Genomic DNA, 24,023 nt, shown 5'->3' with positions numbered 1-24,023 from the left:
CACATGGCTGTAGGTTGCAGAGAAATATTTAGCAGATATTGAGTGGAGAGAGCAGCTATAATCCTGCTGTGATCATCTGTTTTCTACTGACAGCAGGAAGAGGAAAACAGACAGGGATTCGGCTTTTAAGAAATCCAGGCACAGTTTGAGTTGAAAATAATTTAGCATCGCGGCAAGAATGAAAGGATGTGTTAGAAGCGACCTCTACATCTTGATTTGTGCTTGCAAGATTCTACTGCAGTGAAATGGCCTGGAGGCTTTGCTTCTCACAATTTGCCCTGAAGCTCCATTGTGAAAGAGTGTGTCATTTTAGAGCAGGTAATGAAAGAGATGTGTTTGTCAAGGAGGAATGTTGACATTTGGAATGTTTACACAGGGAGGATGTCTAAGATGTTTCATATGCACTGCAAAAGTATCAAACATCAGAAAAGGCACAAGATGGAAAGAAATGTGGACCTGCGCGTTGTGCGAATCACGCTAAGGAGATCCTGTGGCTCTACATTGCAGCGGAGAGGGATTGCCGTACTGTTGGGAGGAGACAACCTTCGGATGGAAGGTTAAACACCAGGCCTCACCTGCCCTCTCAAGTGGATGTGTAAGATCCCAATAGCACTACTGCAAAGGCCAGTGGGAGAGTTAGTCCTGGTGCCCTGACCAATATTTCCCCACATCACCTGTGAAGCTATGCTTTATATTGAAAATGACAAATGTATTTCCTGGATGAAAATAACAAGGTAATATGTCAGTAATTTGAAACTGTTTTAAGGTGGTTTTATATTTGCATCACTGTATATACTTCCAAAACCATTAAATGGAGCCAGTCTATTTAAAAAAAAAACATATCAGAGACATTTACCCTGGAGAAGTGTAAATGAACATCTCCCCAACAATTCACAGGATATCCAGATCCAACCGTGGGGAATAAGTATTAGACGTAATCATGACAGACAAGGGCTCTGGTCGAGGGAAGAATTCACTCAGCTGTAACATAATGTAACCAGGGGCTGGTTTAGCACAGGGCTAAATCACTGGCTTTGAAAGCAGACCAAGGCAGGCCAGCAGCACGGTTTAATTCCCGTACCAGCCTCCCCGAACAGGCGCCGGAATGTGGCGACTAGGGGCTTTTCACAGTAACTTCATTTGAAGTTTACTTGTGACAATAAGCAATTTTCATTTCAATCAAGTTGAAACTTTGAATCCACTAGCCACGACCATATTTGGATCACGGGTCAGTGGCTGAGGGAGAATCGTGTGACAAGTCAGCTAACCACCGCTTGTGTTTCAGGAAACTACTTGCTCCAGATCAGACAGAATCATAAAAGATAAATTGTTACGGTCTGTGAGAGCCCTCTCCTCCTCTCACCCTCATCTGTTGTTTGGCTGTCCACACGTGACAAGGAGAGATTTTGTTGCTTTAAAAGAAATTATCCCAGCAATTGCTGTCCCCGGAAGATAGATCGAACACCGATATCTTTAAGATGCCTCAACTCCAAATCCTGAGGGGTCGCCAAACTCAGATCCAACCAAGCCATCAGTCTGAAAGGTCTATGCAACTGCAATCTTTATTGGACTTGAATCACTTGATCCATCCTCCTATTTTGTAATCTATTTCTCGTGTGCAAACCCGAGTGCATGTGCCTGTGAAAGTTATTCTTTTCTTAGGCTTGTTTAAGTACAATAAATACTATCCTTTTTTAATCTAACAAGGAAACTGGTCTTTATTACAGTCACAGCACATAAACAGTTAAAATTAGTGGATTAGCAAATATATCCTTTAGAAACACCCCTTTGTGGTTCTCTTCCCCCCCCCCCCCCCCCCCCCCCCAAAGAAGGGAGGGGGAAAAGAGAAGTGGGGAGCCATTCAATTCCTCATCTGATCATAGTGAGCACTAAAAAAAAGATTAACTGGCCTGATCACAATCCTGGTGGGGGGGGGGGGGGGGGGGGGGGGGGGTTTACTGTGGGCAAATTGGCTGCGTTTCCTACTTTACAACAACGAACTTAAAACAAACAACACTTCACTGACTGCAAAGCAGTTGGTCTGATGAGGGATCCACATGGCTTTACTCACATCTTAACTAATTCCCCTTCCTCCAATGTTCTCCCTTCTTCTCAGGGTGGTTGGGGAATTTCCAAACTCTCAGCCAGCTTTGTGCTGCCACCAATCGAGAGCAGCGTGGCCAAATATAATCACGTGCTCACCTGTCCACTCTTTCAGCAGTGGTCTCGGAATAGAGGTCAGGAATTTAAAATATCGCTGCATTTGTCAGTCACTAAGCCAGGAATACGAAGGATATTTAAAAGGCACCAAGGGGCCAGATTTACTCCATACCTCACCAAATTTAATGCCCTGGTGCTTAGTTATTATAAACCCACAGAGCTGAGACAAACCACCCTTTTTTTTTTTTTTTTCTTTTTTTTTTAAATTTAGATTACCCAATTATTTTTTCCAATTAAGGGGCAATTTAGCATGGCCAATCCACCTACTCTGCACATTTTTGGGTTGTGAGGGCGAAACCCACGCAGACACGGGGAGAATGTGCAAACTCCACACGGACAGTGACCCAGAGCCGGGATCGAACCTGGGACCTCAGCGCCGTGAGGCTGCTATGCTAACCATTAGGCCACCGTGCTGCCCTAGACAAACCACCCTAATGCAAAGTGATGACAGACAACATCAAAACATTCATGTGATTTTAATTGCAAGTGGTTCAGGAATTGTGGCAGTATTCTTGCAAACGAACCTGTATTGCAACTGGAGAAGCAAATTTATCAACTTGTTGCAGATGTTGATCCCAGCAGTCAGCACAGATGAGGGCGAACTGTCGCAAAGGACATCAGCTGGCTCATGGCCAGGGCAGGCTGACAGACGTGACAAACACTGCGGGTAGGAGCTCCCATTGTCAGCATTCCTATTCTAAATTACCATTCAACCTGTCCTCCCCAAAGGAACATGGCACTGTGCTGTGGGCATTTATCATGAGGACACTGGCCCTCTACAAAAATCCTCACGTTTAGTGCTTAGGGTTTATGAGGCAGTCGTTGGTCGGAAATAACCCAAGCGGCAGCCACCTTGACACCGACAGAAAACATTGTGTGTAAACCGATACAGACCTAGGCACAGCAGGTGTCAACAACAAGACTGCAAAACCGTCAGAGCAAGTTAAGATTAGCTAGTGTAGATGAATTGCATTCTAATAAACAATAGATGCGGAGTTAAGAGGTACATCGCATGACTACGGAGCATCCAAGTTGAATAGGCCGGAGCAAGGTTACCATGGCTGCAGGAGTGGGAAAAGTACAGAGCAGAGCAACCTTGAAGAGACAAGGCTTCATGTGTATTGTATAAAACCAGACAAAGCCAAGAATGGTGCTTTGGTTACCAACGCATCCTGTGGCCAAAGGGAGGTTATAGAAATACACACAGTACACTGGTGACAGATGGAGAGATGAAAACAAAGACACCAGAACTTCAATTCAATGCTTCACCTATCAGGCTGACTGCATGCAGGTAGTGGGGTTGCCAATCGCTCGTGGTCAACACGATTGATGAATTAATAAAAGATGGGGACAAAAATATCTGCTAATCTTATATTTCTTAATGAGGTATTAACATTGCCGACACTAGATTGTCAGACCTATTGATTAGCAAGATTAGCCAGAGCACCCACAATGTGACTACCCAGGCAACAGATTCCCCAATAAATTGAGAAAAAGGCAGTTGGCGGACAACTGGAGGTCGGTTTATTCTACCTTTAGTGGAATAGAAATAGTTTTGTTTTTTAAAAATATATTTAGAGTACCCGATTCATTTTTTAATTAAGGGGCAATTTAGCATGACCAATCCACCTAATCTGCACATCTTTAGGTTGTGGGGTAAAACCCACGCATACACGGGGAGAATGTGTAAACTCCACATGGACAGTGACCCAGAGCCGGGATGGAACCTGGGTGCTCAGCGCCATAGGCAGCAGGGCTAACCCACTGCACCACTGTGCTGCCCTAAATAGCTTTGTTTTTAATGCGTTCTCTGGTGCACTCTTTCCACCTGCACCCAACTGAACTAATTTGAACAGATTAACCTTGATGCTAATGCGATTGAAATGGCCATAAATGCAAAGGACCCGCGATTCTTCATCTACAATTCCTGACACAAAAGCTGTCTTCAGTCAATGTTTTGGCAAACTGTCAATAATAATAATTAATCTTTATTAGTGTCACAAGTAGGCTTTTAAAAAAAATTTTGAGTAACCAATTTTTTTTACAATTAAGGGACAACTTAGCGTGGCCAATCCACCTAACCTGCACATCTTTGGGTTGTGGGGGTGAAACCTACGTAGGCACGGGGAGAATGTGCAAACTCCACACAGACAGTGACCCAGGGCCGGACAAGTAGGCTTGCATTAATACTGTAATGAAGTTACTGTGAAAATCCCCTGGTGCCCACACTCCCGACGCCTGTTCGGGTACACGGAGGGAGAATTCAGAATGTCCAATTCACCTAACAAGCACGTCTTTTGGGACTTGTGGAAGGGAACTTTAGCACCGGGTGCAAACCCACGCAGACACAGGGAGAACGTGCAGACTCCGCACAGAGAGTGACCCAAGCCAGGAATCAAACCTGGGTCCCTGCTGCTTGTAAAGCAACCGTGCTAACCACTGTGCTACCGTGCCACCCAAACCAGGTTTGGATAATAGATTAGCAGTAAGATTTCTATTTTTAAATTACAAATTTTAAAATTAAATCTCTCTGGATGCAAAATAACGCTTTGCGCCAGTGATACCTCGGACCCGGATAAAGCCCTGAAGGTATTTAGCAGCTCAAGGGTTGAGGCAAGAGACAGCTGCGAGTTTGATACACCCGAGAGTACTTCCTCCACCCCCCCCCCCCCCCCCCGCCCCCCCCCCCCCCCCCCCCCCCCCCCTCCTCCACACATCTCAAGATGTCTCTTACCAGCAGTCTAAAAAGTGGATAGTAGCTTCTTTTCACCTGCACCCAACTGAACTATGTTGAACAGATTAACCAAAGCTGTTGTTCCTCACTCTTACCCATTGCTTCATTAATATAAATAATCTAGCCAGCTGTCGTTATTTGAAAAAGAATGCAAAGGAGTGAGGTTAAGCTTGGCTGTTAGCACTGTGAGCTATTTAGGCCAATTAACACCGGCTAAATCCAAACACTTGCACACATTCTTTGTAAAATGTTTTATTTAGTTATTCAATAATAGCACCCAAATCACACACAGAGTATTCAGACTGCATCTGAAGCAAACGTCGAGACAAACACAGAAATTTCCCACACCCCATGTTAAATGTCATTTCGCTGCTTCCCCTCCCACCATACAGGAGAGACAGGTTTCTGAGAAATAATGATATAACCGCACTTTTTTTGTGCAATGCTGTAATATAACATAAAACTTTAAACCAGTTTGATATTATTTCTGCAAAGCAAATTCAATTGGCAGCTTTACTGCAAAGTTTTGACTTGATTTTAAACAGTGCCGTACTACCAAGAGCTACACAAGTAGTCCTTTTCCGTATTCCAGCATTACAGGGGACAAACATCTTAACAATTTTAAACATTTTCATTTTTAAAAACAAGGCCAAAATTGCTCATTTAAGTTCAGTTTGCACATTAAGATTACGTATACCTCATCATAACCCATTTCTAGAATTGCTAAGACCCCTAAAACAACTAATATCTCGAGTCTTTCGAGTTTTTAAAAGCTAGAATTCGCATTTAAAAACTGGAAAGTGTCTGTTTTGCTTACATACAAATCTTCTTGCATTAAGACAGAGAGAAGACGGAATTTCCTCCAAACCCCATTGATACACGAAGACAATAGTGATGACATCTGCCGAGCTACTTGTTTAATCCTGATCAGTTTCAAAACAAAAATACTTCACAATAGCATCCCCCTCCCCCAAATTAGCTCTTCAAAATGTGTACATTTGCTGGGGTACAGCTCCACAACTATCCAACAATGGCAGGGGCTATATTGCAGGGCCCAACAAAAACAAAAATAGTGATGAGGATTCAGAATAAGTTTCCTCTTCCCTATCGTGGGAAGCTGCAGAGACCACTTTGGCCGAGACCGCCGAACTTACCACAGATCAAGCACTGGGCAAGAGGTATTCTTCATCAGCCTGATGCAATAACAGTCTGTACAACGCATTTAGACACAGCTAGTGGAAAGCTCTATTTTATTTTAAGTAGCAAGGTCACAGCCATCACATTTTTATCCATGCATAATATCCATAAACTAAGATTACTTATACCTCATCATAACCCATTTCTAGAATAGCAACGAATTGCTAAGACGCATTACGTTTCAACCCAATTAAAAAAAAACATGGGGGTGTAAAAAATGACTCAAACTGTCAATGAAGCAGAAGCCTCTGAACAAGAGTAAGTTTGATCTAAGATCGGCTTGTCCTGAATAAAGCCCTCAGCAATTTCAGGCGGCATCAGATTGTGAACATGCTGACATTGCTGCATGTAAACGATTGCAGTTGGCAGGGCTCATTCAGAAGCGTGGCAAACACTGTTTCATAGGATTCAACATCAATAACCATACAACCAGACACTCAGCTGGTTCTTGTGGACAGGTGTGACAAAAAGACAAAGGTTTCAGTCACATCAACTCTTCCCAAACATCGCGGACGTTGGGCCAATTGCAATTTTCAAGACAGAGGTCGATACATTTTTAGAGTCGTCGATGTTTACAGCATGGAAATAGGCCCTTTGGCCCAGCTTGGCCTTGCTGCCCATTTTTGTTGGACAAGGGGGTTGGAATGGAGATGGGTAAATTGTATACGGAGGTACAGATCTGTCATGGCCTACCCCGAATGGTGGGACAGGCTCGAGGCGGAATGACCTTCTCGCGTTCCAATTTAAGGGAGGTAAGCAAAGACAGCTTGGAGGGGGGGACGGGAACGTAGAAAATGTTTATAAAAAAGGTCAAATGAGACGTAGAGAGAGATTAAGATTAAAAAAAATAAAAACAAGTCATGCTTTTAATGAAGCTCCTGCACATCTACGAAAAGCCATTTTACTTGTGATGTTTGGAAGACTGAATTTACCTGTTGAAAATTGTAAACGGAAGAGTAAATTCGTACAGGCCTGAACAGCATCCAGTAATAAGTAGTCTTTATCACTATGCAGGAACGGTTAACGGCTAAAATTCTGAATGAAGTCACGCACTCAGTTATGCTGTCTTAACATAGCCAAGGAGGACGAAAATGAGATAGGGCAGACAATAGTATAAAAATTATCACCCAATAAAAATTAGTAATTTTAAAGACACAAAGAAATGCATTAATGATATGTTGGCAGTCCAAATAGTGACGTGTTTGGCATTTCACAAACATGGATGGCCATGTAAATAAGAAGCTCCTTATATAATTCATCCAGGTCAGCAAATATGTATGTTTACAGGACACAATGTGAAATCATTTTAAGTGGGGGGGGGGGGGAAAGAGAGAGAAGAGCAACTCCAAATGGCATGTACCAATATTGGTAGGTACATCCTTGCATCGTAAGCTCTTCTTACAACTTTTAATTAATGATCTTAATTTTACAGCCTTTGCTGCGTTAACTGTCCTTTAAAAGGCTGAGTGATTTCCCTTTTAACGTGGAGTGACTCTGCTTCTTTGGTATAACGTGGATCACCCTAGAAGCCCAACATTGGGAGGGCAAGGCCAGGGCACACCACCCTCCGACTATGGGTTAAGTGAACCAGAATGTAAAAGAATCACATGGGAGCAAACGTCGAAGAACTTGAAGTCAGGCTCTTTGAAGGCTCTGGGGCCGTGGGCAGTAAAATATAAGCAAGCAGGGTTTCATCTCATCTGTGGTTAGCATATTAGCAGTACCCCATAGTACTCAATAATTACTGTGATGACACCACTTTAATAAAGGCATCAGCTTATACTTTAGTAATTGTTACAGAAGGTCAAGGTATAAATCAATAAAGGCAAATCAAGAAAATAAGTCTTAGAAAGATAATTCATTCAGCCCCTATTATGAATCTTGACGCTTCAGAAGGATGCCTGATCCTTAACAGTACTTTCAGTCACTTCATTTTCTTCAATTTCCTTTATTTTAGTTTGCGCTACATCTGCAGTCTTTAGAAGCCTGCTTATATTATACAATATCCCAGTAAGGAAGTGTAGGAGAGATGGAACTTCGGCATTTTACAGTTTTACTGTCCTATTATTTTGCGGAACAGAGAAGGTTGGGATAAAATTGAACAAGTGCACCGTTTCATCATCCATGCTTTTGTTTTTAGAAAGAATCACGTGGATCAGGAAGGACACCATCATGTAAATAACTTATAGAGCAAGTTACAACTGGTACTTGTAAAAGTAGTTGTTATTAAGTAACCAGTTTGGATTGGATTGCTGGCCTAGGATGACTCAGACCACATACTGGTACGGGTCTACCTTCCCTTGATCTGGAGTTGCGAATGGGCTTAGCCATTCTATTGAAAATGGATGACCGAACACAGCTTTCATATTCATCCATTTTGTTTTTTTAGCCCATCTTCTCTCTTCCTTTTTCAACTGCTCTATTCCCTGGAAACAGAAATAGAACAGCTTAAAATCATGTAGGTAAGATTGGGCGAAGGAGGACTTTCTTCTACCCACTACAAACAGAACATACATCAATCAGCAAGTCACTGATATTTCAATGTAACATCCAATGATATTTTCAATGTTGTAGTTCACAGTATAGTTTTCAATGCTCCCTTACCCGCCCCTGCTCGTTTTCAGACATCGCTCTTTCTCACTGTCGGCAAGCCGACAGCCTGTCGCTCAGGCTTCAGCCAATTCCTCTTCAGAAACTGGAAAGAGCGATGCAAGACAGACTTCAAATTGCCCACCAGTCAGAGGGAACGCCTCCCCAGATGGCTGGTTGGGGCTTCGTCACTTACTGGACGGGTGGAAAACAAGGGGGGCAATCCCACCCCTACCCCATGTTCGACTATAACAGTACAGATGGGCACTGAGATGCTACGCCATCAATCCAAGTGGTGATCACATTTTTAAGTGCATGTCTTTGTAGAAATGATGGATGAAATGTAGAAGTAAAACTATGTCAGTATAATCAGTTTAAGTATAGCGCAAATATGGTATTGCGAACATCATATAGGAAACTACAGGGAAATGGCTTCCAATATTTTAGCATGGTTCTATTAAACTGGCACAGGCAATGTAATAAAGCAAAGAAATTTGGCAAAATAACCCTGCAACATCTTATAGCCAATTGATGCACATTATATTGGTGGAGTGCTTTTAACAAAAGAAAACATCTCAGGGGGATGCATAAGGTATGTGTTAACACTTGGTAAAGGAGAGTGGACAGTCAGGCGGACACGAGAGAGAGAGAGATTTGAAAAGGCATGCAGAGGAGTGGGAATAGGTGAGGTGTTTCAAATAGTAACTGCAATTTAAACATTTATTGATTGATTCCTTTTGAAATGCTGAATCAAACTAACATCTTCAGCACAGTTGGTGCTTCCAAATGCACTCTTTAAAAAAAATAATTTTTTCCAATTAAGGGGCAATTTAGCGTGGCCAACCCACCTACCCTGCACATCTTTGTGTTGTGGGGGCGAAACCCACGCAGACACAGGGAGAATGTGCAAACTCCACAAAAAAAAAAGAAGAAAAAAAGAAAAAAAATGAGGGTTAGGGTTAGGGATCGAACCTGGGTCCTCAGCGTCGTGAGACAGCAGTGCTAACCATTGTGCCACCGTGTTGCCCTGCAAATCTACTCTTAAACCATCCCACAAATTCTCAAGCTGCAAGAAAAGGCCAGCCCGAGTTTTGAGGAGATGCCAGTATTGTAGAGGAAATTAACAACACAAATGAGTGAGAAGACAGCATCAGAGGCAAACCAGCAAGGTGGGAATAACTGACAACCATTAAACATTCGTCACAAATAAATCCACACACCAAATGCCGAGATTTCATTCTCAATTGCCTTGCTCTTCATCAAAAATAATCGCCCTGATCGGCCAAGAAAATATGGGCCGCTTATCTAAATTGTTGTTCTCAGCTGTGCTCAAGCACCGGGGGGGGGGGGGGGGGGGGGGGGGGGGGGGGGGGGGGGGGGGGGGGGGTTACCCATCTACTTTCTTCATTGTCCACTTCATTCATTTTGGAGCTGCATATTAACGCCATATCTTCCAGTAAGACATGGGACCATATTGTACAGAGATATTTCACAGTGGTCAACACTGCTGCAAGTTAGGTTGGAAGGAGAGGCATTTTCAGTTAGGCACCTGTGTGTTCCTTCATCACATCCGAGTCTGGATTTATAGACAGCAGCTCTAGTATCCTGGAACAATTCATAATCAAATTAACTGGTATGACAACTAATGCTATGGTTTCAACATCATTCTTAAAACAAACGACGCCCTCCGGCTTGCACTGCTGGGCTAATCTCCCCTTCCTTCTGCTGGATGAGAAGTACATTGTGCAAAGAAAACACTTTAAAAGAGAGATGGGTTTTCTATCACACCCATGATCCAACATGATGGCCGGGCCTTTACCTTCAGAAATATCGGCTGGAATCGCACATGAATAACGATGGACAGGGAGAAAAGCTGGTCAATCTCAGCTGTTTTGTACACGGACAGGATTCCATACACATTCTGATTCACTTCCTGCCCACCAGAAACTGTGTAATCCCACATTGATTAAAAAAGCCATGACTAATTAGGGGAGAAAATCTGGCAAGTGCCTTCCTGTTTGTCTTGAAGTGGTCCATACAACGAGGAAGCTGCTTAAATTCCACATTAAACTGGTGCTTATATTTCTTTAACAGACATAACATCTTAAAAACCTTATAATGGAATATGGTCCAAGATTAACATTTTAAAAAATGCCACTGGGCTGTGCAGTGGTGGGCTAGATTCAGACACTTCTAGAACTTGGATTAAAATTATTCTAGAACCGGAATTCAAACCCAAGTCAGATTGATGGGGTGAGGACGAGTCTGCTCTTTACACTACCCAGGATTCTTGCAATGCAACGCACAGATCTCAGATGATCAAACACAAAATGTCCCTTTCTCTAGACAAATTTAATGCTACGATCTTTCAATCCCTTGGTGCGGTTTTGGAATGTGTCCTTATCCACGACACTGATTTTTAAAAAACAAAAGAGAGTTGGAACTTTCATGTTCCTTTCAAGTAAAACAATGGGCGATTTATTACCTGACCAATTGCTTCCTTGAAAGTCCGCTGTGAACCAATTAATTTTGGTAGACCGTTACTCGTATTTAAGCAATTTGATAGTGAGGAGGTCACCTACAGCCCTGAAGATACAAGCAGCATTTCTTTTCAGAAAGGCTTGACAAATATGATGGGAGCACAACATCGAGAAAACCTGTTTAATATTGACTTCTAAACCCGTCTAATAATCACTTGTGCTTTGCCAAGCGTCATTTTGTGGACCATAAACACTGACACCATGTAGAACCGAACAAAACACATTCAACCGTGATTCTAATCCTATCATAATTTTGCAATGTATAAACAGTACCTCGACCAAGTTATGAAATGAAAATCGCTTATTGTCACAAGTAGGCTTCAAATGAAGTTACTGTGAAAAGCCCCTAGTCGCCATATTCCGGTGCCTGTTCGGGGAGGCTGGTACGAGAATTGAACTGTGCTGCTGGTCTGCTTTAAAAACCAGCGATTTAGCCCTGTGTTAATCATCGATCTGGAACTCTTGGTTGTTATGGGCCAGGGTTTAGAGAACCCCAAAGTGTATCATGGAGTTCACCTGACCCACAACTTTTAATAGATTGTGGTTATGGGGAGCACAAGGACCTACTTTACAGGCGTGATGCAACAGAGATCTAAAGTATTTTTAAAGCAAAACCATGTTGATTTCTGAATCCAGTTGACACTTTAGAAACCCACAGTAAACATCTTACCACCCATCAACACCAATACTCCCCACAGATACAATATTCTATAAGTAACCCTTCATAATTTTCCTAACAACATCCATAAGACCAAAAGAACCTTTTTACAGAAAGACAGCAGGTTTAAATTCTCTACAGAAACCGTTATTACTTTGAAATCCTGAAGTCCATCTGTAGCTTGTAGAGAGAGATTATACAGCTGCTTGCTTTGCCTGCAGCTATCCAGCTCTGAAAACGAAACTAAAACACTGTAGCTGCCTGCTCAAAAATGCAAGTGAAAGATAGTCAGTCTAGCTCCACCCACACTCTGACATCACTACAGCTATTTGATAAACACCCAGTTATTAAAGGTACTCTCACATAACATGGTCAATAACTAGCTGCAGTATTGCTGATGGTGTGTCACAGTACACACTCAGGGAGTCAGAGTTGCTGAGGGAACCTGCACTTGCAGGTTGGAGCTATGGATAGTGATGGTAGATGCTCCGATATCTTTCCACCACACAGCTGACAAGGAATCTCTCCCACTCTTACTGTTTGCCATTGGTGTTGGAAGGATTTGCAAGTTAATACTCAACCTGTACAGCTACATTATGAACACAACTTATTTTGCCATCAAGCTGTGAGGTGAAACTCAAACCCTGACTTTCTGGCTTAGAGTCAGCCCAATGCAACGCAAGACCTTCTCACAATGAACTATGCACAGCACCAATGTTACCTTTCAGCTGTGCATGTGCATGGCTGCGCAGTAATCTGAAATGAACAATGCAGGGAATGAACATGCCCTGCACAAGCGATATTACCCAAGAGATGCACAGTGAAGTGCAAGAAACAGTTTGTGCACAGCAAAGAGGAAATAGAAGGAATATTGCACAGCACTAAGCACCAGTCAGTTTTAATACTTAGCTTATATACTATTTTTAATATTGTTTCCTTATCTACTTAGTAAAATCTAGGAACAATCTTCCCCCCAATTGCTTAATGGGTTAATGCAGCATATGATATCGTCCCAAGCCACATACAAAGTAGAAGAATCTAGTTTTACCACTAGTAGTTGTGACCTCAGGTAGGGTTATAGTGGTTTGGGTTGAAGTGGGGATGGAAAGAGAGGGAACGGAGTATCAGCAAAAGATATAACCCCAGATTGCTTTCTAGTGACTCATGCTGTAAAAGGATCACATTCAGCTGTAATGCTGTTTCTCAGAACATGAAAGGAAATGGGTCGCTTGCCATAAAGTTCAAATACGAAGAACAATAGCCACTAATCAAAGTGGTGGAGTGTTGGCAATATCTGTAAACCATAGCCAGCATGAATTATAGGATAGAAGAGGGGTTTAGGACAGGGTGGCTCAATGGAAGGCTTGTTCTACCCTGAATCCTATTCATGGGGGAAAATGTTATTAATTATTGTGAAGTATTAATAACATTTGTTTATTTCTTTTAGTTGCTTCTCTAAATATTTAACGCCCCGTTAAGTGGGGAACATAAATGTCTCTTAGGGGCCGGTTTGCAGGATTGAAGGAGCTGGAAGCAAAGTATGGGCTGGAGCAGGGTGAAATGTTTAGATACATGCAGGTTTGAGATTTTGCCAGAAAGGAGATAGAGCTTCCCGGTGGAGCCGGCCTCCACATTGCTGGAGGAGATGCTGACGACAGGGGGACTGGAGAACGGGGTAGTGTCAGCGGTTTACAGGGCTATTTTGGAAGAGGAGAAGGCACCACTGGAAAGGATCAAAGCAAAGTGGGAGGAAGAGTTGGGAAAATATATGGAGGAGGGGTTCGGGTGTGAGGTGCTCTGGAGAGTGAATGCCTCCACCTCGTGCGCGAAGTTGGGGCTGGTGCGCGAGGTTGGGGCTGATACAGCTGAAGGTAGTGTTCAGAGCACAACTCACGAGGGCGAGGATGAGCCGATTCTTTGAAGGAGTGGAAGATATATGTGAACGTTGCGGGGGGCTAATCACGTTCATATGTTTTGGTCCTGTCCAAAGCTAGAGGATTACTGGAAGGAGATTTTTAGGGTAATTTCTAAAGTGGTGCACGTGAAACTGGACCCCGGCCCCCGGCCCCCGGGAGGCCATATTCGGGGTGTCGGACCAGCCAGGGTTGGAAACGGATGCGGAGGGAGATGTTGTAGCCTTCGCCTCATTAATCACCCAAAGGCGGATCCTGATAGATTGGAAAGCAACCTCTCCACCCTGTGCCCTGGCGTGGCGGGGGGGCCTGTTGGAATTCTTGACTCTTAATTGAAAAGGTTAAGTTTGAACTGAGGGGAAGGATGGAGGGGTTCTACAATTCATAGGCATTATTCATTATGCACTTTCAAGAACTGGATAGCATCGAACATTATTTGGGGCGGGTGGGTGGGAGGGGGGCTGTGTGTGTTAATGGCGACTATGGGTAATCCCGGATTCCTTTTTGTCATTTGTTTGTGTGAACATGAGAGCTAATGTTTGGGGTTTGGTGGGAGGATGGGATCGTTGTTATTGATAAGGGGACTGACATATTTGTTACTGATTGTTTATTGTTGGCGGGTGTAAATTTGAGAGAAAATGTGAAAAAGGAGGCAAATAAAAAATATTTCAAAAAAGTGGGGATCTTAAAAGATCAAATCAGGTGTACACTCCCAGTGTACAGGCCAAATTAATCTCCCAAAATCTCACCAATACAGATTAACTGGTCATTGATATTTGTGAGGTCTTGCTGTGCACAAGGTTGCTGTTATGCTTGCCCAAGTTAGCAGTTAACTGCTGCGCATCGCTTTGAGATATCCCGAGGAGGTAAAAGGCATTAGGCAAGTGCAAGTTTGGTCCTTACTTGACTTCCCTCCAGACCTCTGAAAATGCTGCCCGATAATTCACTCTAGGAAAGCACCTTCAAACAAGGAGAAAGCATCTCACCTCCACTTGGTGCCTACCCCTTGACGGCAGACTGGGAACTTTATGCTGAGCCTGTCCTGCTGATCAGCACACAACCGGGTGCGTAACATAGAAAATAGGATCCTTCGAGCCTGCTCCACCATTCAATATCATGGTAGATCCTCTATCGCAACACCATGTTCCAACACTCTTCCCATACCCCTCGACACCTTTAGAACATAGAATATACAGTGCAGGAGGCCATTCAGCCCATCTAGTCTGCACCAACCCACTTAAGCCCTCACTTCCACCCTATCCCCATAACCTTCCTAACCTTTTTGGACACTAAGGGCAATTTAGCATGGCCACTCCACCGAAGTCTAGAAATCCATCTATTTCTTAAAAGATAGTCAGCGAATTGAGCGCAAAATATTTCTCCTCATCTCAGTTTCTGGATATGGGGTAGGCCATTTGGAACCGTGACCCCTTTTGTTCTACCCCCTCCAGCCAAAGGAAACATCCCTGCATCCAGGCTGTCCAGCCCTGTCAGAAGTTTATACGTTTCAATGGTTCAGCTGCATAGCTCACAGTCCATTTGTTTTTGGGGTTTGCGTATATGTGATGAATGCTCGTGGAAGGACATTAATGGACTAAAAAGGTTAAGTACTCACCGTTTCATCAGAGCAGATAGAATGTACTTGGGTGCCAAACATCACAGCAGTGAAAATAAGGAAGAGAAGACCCTCAAAGCACAGGAGAATGAGTAGTATCACTGTGGATGGTGGGGAAAATGAACTGCATTCTAGGAAAGCAAAGGATAAAACTAGCATCAAACTCAAATACATCGCATCGATTCAGCAGTAATTCACAGGCTTGATTAAGTAGCTCATGATACAATATTGATCAAAGCACAACATTGATCAAAGCTCTAGGGATTCAGGAAAAGTGTTAATTTTCACCTGAACAGGCAAAATGCAATATCAGCAACACTGTTTTTGATTCATGCAGACACACACAATAAAAAGATTAACTAAATTAAGATTTCTGTATTTCTACTTACTTGTCCACTCCTCTTCAAAGCAATACAGAAAGTGGAAGCAAACCATGATAAGGGCATGTAGTGATATCAGAGCTATATACATCTGAAACATAAGAGCACAAGACATTTTCTTTTAGTAATTTACTTAAATGTGAATTAAAATTTAGATGTTGGTGCCATGTGCCAACAGTGTATAAACAGGAGCTGAGAGAGCACAGTTCAAGTACAGTACTGCAAAGGCACAAGTCCACAGAACAAAACTAAATGTCTAAAGTGATGCCACAAAACAAAGTTAATGACAGGTAGCAGAATAAAATGAAATAATTTTAGCGAAGAACTTGATATTGAAAAATAAATATTCAATAGTCTGCAACTCAATAGTCTGCAACATGTGAAACTTGATTGCTTACAGAACTTGAATATTGCTGGAAAAAAGGACATGCTAGTAAAGCTTTTCATCTTGCACTCATCAGGATAAACTTCTCTACGTTTTTGCTTAGTTGAAAAGGGCGCAAAGTGTGAACTTTCTTCCGGAGAAGGCAATGGAAGCAGAGTCTTTGAATATCTTTAAGGCAGAGGCGGATAGATTCTTGGTGAGCAAGGCAGTGATAGGTTATCTGGGGTAGGCGGGATGCAGATTTAAGGTTAAGATCAGATTATGGTGGCGCAGTGGTCAGCACTGCTGCCCAGGACCAAGGTTCGATCCCAGACCCGGGTCATTGTTTGTATGGAGTCTGCACATTCTCCCAGTGTCTGCGTAGGTCTCACCCCTACAAGGTTAGGTAGGGTTGGTGGGATACAGGGATAGGATGGAAGCGTGGGCTTAAACAGGGTGCTCTTTCCAAGGGCCGGTGCAGACTCGATGGGCCAAATGGCCTCGTTCTGCACAGTAAATTCTATGATTCAACCCAAAGATATGCAGGGTAGTTGGATTAGTCGTGCCAAATTGGCCCTTAATTGTAAAAAAAATGAATTGGGTACTTTTAACTTTATAATTTTTTAAAAATCAGATCACCAATGATCATTAAATGGTGGAGCAGGTTTGAGGGGACTAATGGCCTACTCATAGTTCTTATGACGTGTTCCTTCTGCCGGCAAAGGACAAGGTTGTGCATGTGAAGAGATGTCACTTCTAGCAGGTGGAAGTGAGCCACACTTACTGTAAACAACACAAAGTACTTCTGGTTATTCTCTCCCACACAGTTGTTAACCCAGGGACAGTGGTGATCCATCTTCCGAATACATCTCTTGCATACACTGGAAGGCAATTTGGAATATTTGAAAAGAACACCAGCCATTTAATCAGAATTTCTTACAGCAACTCCTCAATAGTCAACGTGTTATGTAACAATTCAGTGGCCCCGTGTTCGGATTTTTAAAAATAAACTTTAAACACAAGTGGATTCTGCCCCAAATAAAATACACTTCTTTGCTCCTTTCCCCACATTGAAATGGGCCAATCTTCTCGATGGTATCCCAATTTACTGTTGATTCTCCTCATTCTTTTTCCTAGGTGCGCAGCCGGTGTTGACCAGAGCGAGTGTCGCCAGGTTGGTAGCCAACTTGCGCTTCACAAATCAAAACTGTTGTAATCACAAATCAACTGGCAGGAGGGGCTGGGAAAGAAAAATCTAAGTTTTGATGTAGGTACAACTAAAATTTGCAGATTTACATAGTCTCCAATTATCTACGCAACTTTTACATTTGAATATTTCATTGACACGGGGTCCGGATAGCTCAGAATGATGCCAACAGCATGGGATTGGTTCCTGTTCCAGCAGAGGTAGACTCAGACCTGCCTCCTTGCTCTACCCTGGGAGAGTGAAAAGGATAGCAAACTACCACTGACTATAGAAACTGCCAAGAAAAGAGCTCAGGGTGAAGCAAGAGCAGACAATGAGCCAAGTATCTGCCTTCAGGTACAGCACACATGAATGAATGTCTGGCATGGTCACTCCCTTCTACATTAAGATTACATTTGATACAATAATGTGGACAATACTCAAACCTCTATTTCCAAATTCTTTGCGCTGACAATAACTTTTCTGCTAAGTCAAGTGTTACAAAATAAATGAATTAACTTAGGAATCAAGCCAAATGGAAATAGCACCACAGCAAAATGCTTTAAGGATAAAAGATTTTTCTGAGCACTACCGCTTATAAAAAGACCGACAATACTTATTGCTATGCTGGTGAAACCAGGCATGGCTTAACTTCAACAAGTCTATTTCGTACAGATCAGATGTTCTACTCTTACCAGACATCTTAATATTGTTGTTTCTCAAACTTAAAAAAATGTTCCTATTGCTGTGTGAATTAAACAAAAAACTATTTTATCTCTGCTATGTAATAAGATCTTATGAAACTTGTTCCTCTGAAGTATTGACCTTAAATAGGCTTTAGCAATCTTATTCTACTATTTCGAACAATTTAGTGGAGAAACCAATATTCAGAGTTCAGCATTTTCTCATTTCCAGATTAAGCAGTGCCCAATATATTGCTCTTCATCATGAAAATTAAATAACTCTGTGCAACTTGGTGACTGACCTACAGTTACTTTTTTTGTTATTTAAGCAGGGTGACTAAGGTTCACAGCATTAACAAGTGGCCTATTTCCTGGCTGCAAATAATGGATTTGCAAAACTACTCGAGCATAAATACAGAGCTCCAAGAGTTCTAAATAATTACAAAGAGGAGAACAAAGCAAAATTACTTGAACTACGTCAAGCCGGAGGACATTAAGGCTACATCTGGAGTCATGCATTCGCACAAGGTACATCAAATAAAGCATTTTAGTTTACTTTCAATCTTAGCAGAATATATTGGACGCAATGATGAATCTAGAGCAGTGGTTCTCAACCGGGGTCCACATGGACCCTGGGGGTCCATGTAACATTACTGGGGGTCCACACAAAAAAAATACCGAATTGGGGGTCCACGGTGATATTTTAGTGGTCCATAGAGCAATTCTACTTCAGAACAATTGTTATTACTGAGAATTAAATTTTTACAGTAATCTACGCCATATTAAAATACTAAAAGTAGAAATATTCATGTAGCTATGAATTGTTTATGGCAATCAAGTCGAAGAGAAAAACTTTACATTTGACAGTGTCGTAAATTTAAAGTTACCTAGAACAAACAGAGGTGAAAATCACCCATCGTTTCTCCTTGACAAGTTTAATGAATGATTTAACACAGTAATCACTAGAAACTGTGTATATTTGATATGAATTGGTTATTTTTAGAGTAATTTAATTCAATTTAGTAAAAAGTTTTTTTCATTACTTTTCATATTAGAATAAGTTTGGCAACGTATGAAAATACCGCTAATCCGTTTCCAACCCTCACGGTAAGGTAGATGGACTTTAGTCATCAGACAAAATATAAGGATTAGTTTACCACGCATATAAGAAGCTTTTTTTTTTGTGGAATGGCTATGGGGGTCCACAAAAAAAAATTAAGAGGAAAAGGAGTCCATGGGTTAAAAAAGGTTGAGAACTCCTGATCTAGAGAGACTATGCTGCTAAAATTGGTAATTTTAACCAGGGATTTCTGCTCAGGAGGTTTTACTTTTGTAACTGCGAAGTTTGCAAATACAAATGTAAGGGAATTTTATTTTTTTGATAAATGTTTTTATTCTCCATTTTCACATTTTCCTTCAAAATTTACACCCCACCCACAGACAGCAAACGGTAACAAATACAACAAATGTAAGGGGATTTAAGAGAAGATTCAGTTTCATACTGTTTCTGGGGTCGTTACCTGCAATGATGTGCTCTCTCTGGCTTGATGCTGCAGCACTTGGGACATTTATACACCACTTGGCCCGGCTTCAACTGTAAACTTTCAATGAACTCTTTAGTGGCATTCCCTTTTGGTACGGCACCCTGCCAAATAGTGAATGTAAAACCGTAGCAGGTTAGCACAAGCAAACATGTAACTTGCCGTATTTCAGCTCTGAATGTTAGTTATTCTCCATACAGTAATGTAACACTGCAAGTGCTACACACCATAAAGAAAATCCAGTGAGTGAAAACGCTGCTGGCTGAAATCAGATTAAAGTCACTTACAAAATGAGCAGACATCAAGACTTCAGTGCATGTAAAAGCAAATCAAGGACGTCATTTCCCTCAACTGAAAGATTAATTTTTAAAAGAGTAGCATGTCGTTTCCATAAAATTGTATTACTTTTCAAATTCCACATGGCCTATGATGTAGAAGCCACAGTTGAGGCTGATCCTTTGAATGCAGAATGAAAAGACAGGACAAGGAGAAACATTCCAATTTACTTTCCTCAGATTTGAAGTGGACAACCTCACACTTCCTAACATTAAACTCCACTGGCTGTAGTTTTGTCTGTGCACTCAATTGGTCCATGTAACTTGCTGTCCCATCACTTGATGGACCACCCTTCCTAACGGAGTGCCGTTTACAAGACTGGATTTTTAACTCTTCATTCCCTCACCTAAGTCAATGATGTAGTGCATTAAGGGCCCCACCTAGCAGTCAATGAAAATGTACCACACCCAGTAGTACTGAATTCTACAATGATGAAGGAGTCTACATGCATCAAGACCTGGGCAAGATTCCAACCTTTGCTGATAAACGGCAAGTAACATTTATGCCACACAAATACTGGGCACCATCCATCTACAACACCAGTTTCTGCACCTCTCTGTGTCAATGGTAATACCATCCCTCAATGCCCACCATCAATATCCTAAAGGCCACAATTAACCAGAAGCTGGATCAGCCACAGAAATACTGTCAGGAGACAAGATCATTCTTCAATCCCCAAAGCTTTTCAAACCATCTTTAAGGCTCAAGTGAAGAATGTGATAGAATACTCTCCACTTAGCTTGGATGAATGCAGTTACAACAATACTCAAGAAACATAACACCATCCAGAACAAAAGAGCCCATTTAATTGGCACTGCATCCATCACTTTAAACATTCATTCGCTCCACAGTATAACTATGGCTGCAATTTGTGCCATCTGCAACATGCACTGCAGCAACTCCCCAAAAGCTGTGACAGCACCTCCCAACCATAACATCTATTGCCTAAGTGGGAAGAGCAGCAGTCACATGGAACTAGCACATTGAGCAAATGATTGGCAAAAGAAGCAAAGATTATATGGAAAAAAACTTTTTTGTAGCGAGTGGTTAGTCCCCCAGAGAGAAGGTGGGAGAATGGCACTAAGTGAATTCCTCTTTTGGAATTCCTGATGGCTACTTCTGACACAAACAATTTGGTGAACAGTCACTACCTGGAAGTTTCCTTCCAAATTGCACACCACCCTGATTTGGAAATAAATCACCGTTCTTTCACACTCAGTGGGGTAAAATCCTGGAACTCCCTCCCTAACAGCACTGTGGATGTTCCTCCATCATATGGACTATAGTAGTTCAAGTGGCTCACCTCCACCTTCTCAGGGGCAATTTGGGATGGGCAGTAACAGCTGGCCTTGTCACATCTCATGAGCAACAAATAAAAAATTCAAGAAGGTCTCAGGTACAATTCCTGGTCTGGTGTTAAGTTGACAACCTAATTGCTGTTCAATAATGCATATTGGGAAGCACATGTGGGCACAAGGTGACAAGAGGATTAGGTTCGGCCGCACGGTATTACTTACTGACTGTATAGCTCAAAGGATAAGGTGAAGAATGGTCACCTTGACAGCTGCTAACCACTGAGGATGTATTCCTGCATAAAACATTGTTCAGAAGAAAGGAAAATTAGTGGCAGAGCAGAAAGTGGAGAGGGTGGGGGTAGGAGGAAAAGGTCAGACATTGCTTGCAAAAAATTAAACTGTCTTAAAACTGTTTGAGGGGATTGCGGTCTGGCATTAAAAGGGGATTTGAAAAGGTGTTATGTCGTTTTTATTGGGCCAAACACACAGACAAGTTAAATAAACTAGCAGAGGTTTCATTTTTTGCTCAAAACAATTTTGAAAATAATTGCTTCCTTGTACCTTATCTGGTTTTAAGCAAATGTAGGACATACTGCCTGCTTGCTCTGAATGCAGTGACCTTTGTTAAAAAATGGATAGAACAGCTAAATGTCACATTGTCAGTATCCTATATTCAGACTTCCAAAAACAATATGCCGTTGGCCTAGATACTGCAGCTACACTTTGTTTGAATAACAATCACACACAGATTCAAACACTGCGGAGTGTGGTAATAATAATAATAACCTTTTATTGTCACAAGTATGAAATTACTGTGAAAAGCCCCTAGTCACCACATTCCAGCACCTGTTTGGGTAAGCTGGTACAGGAATTGAACCCGCATTGCCGGCCTTGTTCTGCATCACAAACCAGCTGTCTAGCCCACTGAGCTAAACCAGCCCTTGCTGGTATTCAGTAGCTCCACAAAAGCCATTAGTTATTATTTAACAGAGTTCCAATATTCCACTTTTTTTTTTAAACTCAAAGTCTTGCGTTTACCCGGTTATCAGATTGTTGAAATGCCTGATAAACTATTGAGTGGTCAAAGGGAAACAAGATGATTCTCTTGCGACAGTTGGATTATACGCCGGAATCAAGCAGCATTGCAAGATGGAGACACAACAGACTCGAGGCACATTCCCATTAAGCTTTGCCTCTTCCAGACCCTGCTACCATCTTTATCTCATCAGCCTTCAACTGCTGGGCGCTCAACTAACTTTACTGAAAACTGCACAGGCACAGAAACAGCAAACGTGCTCGTTAAAATAAACATGGATACAATACAATCCTCTGATGACCATGGCACCAAGTTTGATAATGAATGCTTCCTAATATCCCTAATGAATCAGCTTGGCCTAGGTCTAAAAACAATTGCCATAACCTTCACGGTTATCCAATTTGTCTGCAATCCCTTTCCAAACATTTTTCAGCCTTAAATAGCTCTTGCTTCCCTCATTTATCACATTGAGCTAATTTTGTTCCAGTTAATCCAAGATACACACATTTACCATGTTGATACCAAAACTGCACATATTTATGAAATTGCATAATATATTTTGTTATTTATAACTTAGAAACTTACATATTTAAAATTACAGAAGTCATATCGGCTATAATTATAATTACATTTGTCCAATTCAAATACGAAACCACAGGTGGAGTGACACGTTTCAATAACAGGCAACCACTTTCAGAGTTAAGCAACTGCTGTACGAGGGGCACAAATTTCTTCATATCACACCCACTGGAGGTAGAATGCCGTTTAGGTGAAGTTACTTAAGTGGCAAAGTGGCGTTCACAGACGTTTCAGCATCTTAAGTCACCCGCAAATGACTCGTATTAAACATGCAACTTACAATCAAAGCTTTTCATACATGCTGTATGAGACGGGGTCAGAAAGAGAACAGCAGCTTAAATGGAGTCACCTTACAGTTTGGTTCAGCAAGAGAAGTTTGATAACTGTATTGGTTGCCTGGGAAAAGGGTTGTCGACTTTTGGATGGTGGCTGGGAAGAGAGACAGTTCATACATGTTGCCGTCAAGAAAGGACACAAGATATTGAAACCATTTAAATCTCCAAGAAGCATTGTTTTCTGCTATTTTGGCACACAATCAGATAAATAAAGTGAATCAACAGCACAAAAATGCTGCCTCAGACTTTACTCAGCTCCCAGGAGATCCATTAAAATCTCTTTGTTCTTAGCTCTTTCCCATCAACCACACGGTCAACTCAAAGCATTTCACTCGATAAATCCCCAATGCTACACACACCATATACGAGTAGCCATTTACAAAGAATACAGACAGTAAAGCAACCAAAGAACACACCATCACTTGCTTCTTGTTGGTCACTTGCTCTTTTTGAAAGACACGTATCTAGTTGGGTTCTGTTTCCACAGGAGCTGTGCCTCCCCTGGCATGAGGCCATTATTGGCGAGTGCCCATGCATTTCTGCAGCACCTTTAGCAATGAGCACAAGCAAGCCATTCAACCAGACAAAGTGGAGGCAAAAGAAATATAAGCCAGGTCCACTGGTGACACGCCATTCATAATTTGATTTATTGTCATATGTACCGAAGTACAGTGAAAAGTATTTTTCTGCAGCCGAGGGAATGTACACAGTATGTACATTGTAGACGAAAAGAATAATCAAAACAGAGAACCTTGACAAATGGTACATCGATTGATTACAGTGGTGAGGCTGAAGCCAGAGGAGCCAAGTGTGTTTGAGGAT

General features: G+C 42.0%; 1 protein-coding gene across 4 annotated transcripts in view; it reads right to left on the bottom strand.

The window, feature by feature from the left end:
* The window catches only part of LOC119965773 (palmitoyltransferase ZDHHC3), a 45,850-nt gene that overhangs the window by 10,281 nt on the left and 11,546 nt on the right, over nt 1-24,023 (bottom strand). For 3 of the 4 annotated variants that reach the window (XM_038796586.1, XM_038796585.1, XM_038796588.1), the window contains exons 3-6: nt 19,600-19,724; nt 16,995-17,091; nt 15,856-15,937; nt 15,467-15,597 (exon numbers count right to left, since the gene is read on the bottom strand). In XM_038796586.1, coding sequence (XP_038652514.1) covers nt 15,467-15,597; nt 15,856-15,937; nt 16,995-17,091; nt 19,600-19,724 — 435 coding nt within the window. Of the gene's footprint in view, nt 1-5,190; nt 8,578-15,466; nt 15,598-15,855; nt 15,938-16,994; nt 17,092-19,599; nt 19,725-24,023 lie in introns of those variants that run through there. The other variant, XM_038796587.1, reaches the window with a different exon arrangement.

Source organism: Scyliorhinus canicula, chromosome 5, assembly GCF_902713615.1.
Source record: "Scyliorhinus canicula chromosome 5, sScyCan1.1, whole genome shotgun sequence".
Lineage (NCBI taxonomy): Eukaryota > Metazoa > Chordata > Chondrichthyes > Carcharhiniformes > Scyliorhinidae > Scyliorhinus > Scyliorhinus canicula.
The sequence above is the reverse complement of the archived record's forward strand: the minus strand, read 5'-3'. Positions and strand labels throughout refer to the sequence as shown.